This window comes from Carica papaya, chromosome 7 (genome assembly GCF_054855325.1).
Source record: "Carica papaya isolate Zhongbai chromosome 7, ASM5485532v1, whole genome shotgun sequence".
In the NCBI taxonomy this organism is placed as follows: Eukaryota; Viridiplantae; Streptophyta; class Magnoliopsida; order Brassicales; family Caricaceae; genus Carica; species Carica papaya.
Window position 1 is genome coordinate 4,357,204 of NC_142315.1, and position 2,364 is coordinate 4,359,567.

Below are 2,364 nucleotides of genomic sequence, written 5' to 3' on the forward strand. Positions count from 1 at the left end.
ATAAAACAGAATATCCCAACAGAATTTTTGTAGAAAAGAATTGAAACAAAATTTTAAAAATATCAGTTTATGAAATCTGTTAATTCATCTATAATTTGGAACACGAATGAAACAAACACAAAGATTACGATGCGGGATTTAGAAAATTAAAACGTTAATCGAAAGCCAGAAAAACAAAAAAAACAAAAACATCTTAACAACCAAGAAACTAATCCCTCTGAGCAGATTAATTAAATCAGTTATGAATTTTCACAGCATAATCTCGAAAGCCAAACCAATTTTTTGTTTAAACTAAACCCTAAAAAAGTTATGTACAGTTAGTTTTTTAAAAAAATAAATTCTTGTTACAACAATCATAATGTATAAATAATTGTTTTAAGTTTTAATCTCTCAATTCGAAAATTAATCTGATTTTAAAATCTAATTAACCATTTTCTTTTTCTCCATGGCTTTACCTTCACCTTTCTCTGTAATCAGTAACATTCTCTTCGTCCTCGTAGTAGCTCTCACCTTACAAATTTCAACTGCACAGCACTATTGTAACTCATCAATCTTCAGCTTTGGCGATTCGCTAGCAGATACCGGAAACCTGTTTAACATCGCTCGACCTGGTGGTCTTCCCTCTTTTGGATTACCTCCCTACGGAGAAACCTTCTTTCATCATCCAACTGGCCGACCCTCTGATGGTCGCCTGGTCATAGATTTCATTGGTAAGAATTAGTTTCTCAGTTTCTTCAACACGGTTTTGTAGATTCGGTTGAATTTTAAATGTTTGTTTTGGGCGGAGCAGCTGAATATCTGGGGCTGCCTCTGGTTCCGCCATTTTTTGGAGGTGAAAATGGAACGGATCAGAGTTTTAAGGACGGTGTTAATTTTGCGGTGTTCGGGGCTACGGCGCTTGATTATTCGTTTTTGTTAGACAAAGGGATCAAGAATCCTGTTACAAACTTTTCACTGGGAGTTGAATTGAATTTGTTCAAGCGGCTGTTGCCATCTCTGTGTTCCTCTTCTTCAGGTGATTATTTTCAAAATTAATGCTCTTGTGATGTGCGTGTATAAATAACGGAATTATTTCAAACCCCATGGCTAATAATTTTTCATATTTGAGTTTGCAGATTGCAGTAAACTCCTTCAGAATTCTCTCATTCTTATGGGGGAAATCGGAGGAAACGATTACAATTATCCATTATTTGCAAAGACAAATATTGAATTAGTGAGAAAGCTTGTTCCCCTGGTTGTCGGCAAAATTGGTTCGGTAATTCAGGTAATGGAAGAACTTAAAAACGCAATGTTTTTAATAAATGGTTTATATTGAATAATATTTTTAAAGAATATAAACAGTCAAATATAATATACATTTTTTATAATAAATCTTTCAAACACTGCACAGTTTTTACTTTGAAGTTTCTTTTAATTAAATCATTATCATACTCTTCTAATAATTCACTGTACATTAATTTTTGTGAAAGTATAACTTTAAAATCTTACCATTACAAGGGAATGACAATAAAATTCTAAATTATATGCAGGAACTGATTGAGTTAGGAGGAGTAACATTTATGGTGCCAGGAAACCTTCCGATAGGTTGCATACCGATATATTTAACAATTTATCAGACTTCCAATACGGAAGAATATGATCCTGAAATTGGTTGTCTAAACTGGCTTAACAAGTTTTCCGAGTACCACAATCAGTTGCTTCAAGAAGAATTAACTCGAATTCGTCAACTTCACCCTCATGTCAACCTTATTTATGCTGACTACTACAATGCTACGCTTCAATGTTACCGCAACCCAAACGAATTTGGTAATTAATTTCTTGTTACTCAGAACGTCGTGTTCTTAACTTTAACTAAAGTTCTCATACAAAGATTTAATCATGAACAATCTTTGAGAAAACAATCATATTCATGTTATTTAAGTTAAACAAGAATTTAATTAATTTCAGGATTTGAGAAGAAATCTCTCAAGGCATGTTGCGGAGGCGGAGGGCCTTACAATTTCAATATAACAGCCAGTTGTGGTAGACCAGGATCAACTGCTTGTAATGATCCTTCCTCATATATAAGCTGGGATGGTATACACTTGACAGAAGCTGCTTATAGAACGATTGCCAAGGCTTTAATACAAGGTCCATACACCATTCCTCAAATCAACACCTCCTGCATAGTCTCCAGTAATAGTCAAAGCGTGCAACAACTGTAAATTGTGAATCACCTAATTTTCAATATGGCAATAAGCTTTCTATTTTGCCATTACAAGTATTTGGGATTAAGATGTATTGGATTTTTATCGTCAGATATCAAAATATTTAAAAATAATAATAATGTAAAAGATTCTTTGTGGCAAATAATAAAATTACGTA

General features: G+C 33.4%; 1 protein-coding gene across 1 annotated transcript; it reads left to right on the forward strand.

The window, feature by feature from the left end:
- Positions 1–347: 347 nt before the first annotated feature.
- Positions 348–2,364, forward strand: LOC110824985 (GDSL esterase/lipase At1g31550-like). The gene is made up of 5 exons (XM_022055463.2): positions 348–710; positions 791–1,015; positions 1,116–1,264; positions 1,530–1,806; positions 1,948–2,364. Exons 1-5 carry the CDS (start codon positions 446–448, stop codon positions 2,202–2,204), a joined length of 1,173 nt encoding a protein of 390 aa, XP_021911155.1. The 5' UTR covers positions 348–445; the 3' UTR covers positions 2,205–2,364.

What these genes read in the sequence shown, in the direction of transcription:
- LOC110824985 (XM_022055463.2), top strand. Translation starts at nt 446, where the DNA reads ATGGCTTTACCTTCACCTTTCTCTGTAATCAGTAACATTCTCTTCGTC. An exon ending in TCTGTGTTCCTCTTCTTCAG is followed by an intron (nt 1,016 to 1,115) that starts GTGATTATTTTC and finishes TTGAGTTTGCAG; the next exon opens with ATTGCAGTAAACTCCTTCAG. An exon ending in AAATTGGTTCGGTAATTCAG is followed by an intron (nt 1,265 to 1,529) that starts GTAATGGAAGAA and finishes AATTATATGCAG; the next exon opens with GAACTGATTGAGTTAGGAGG.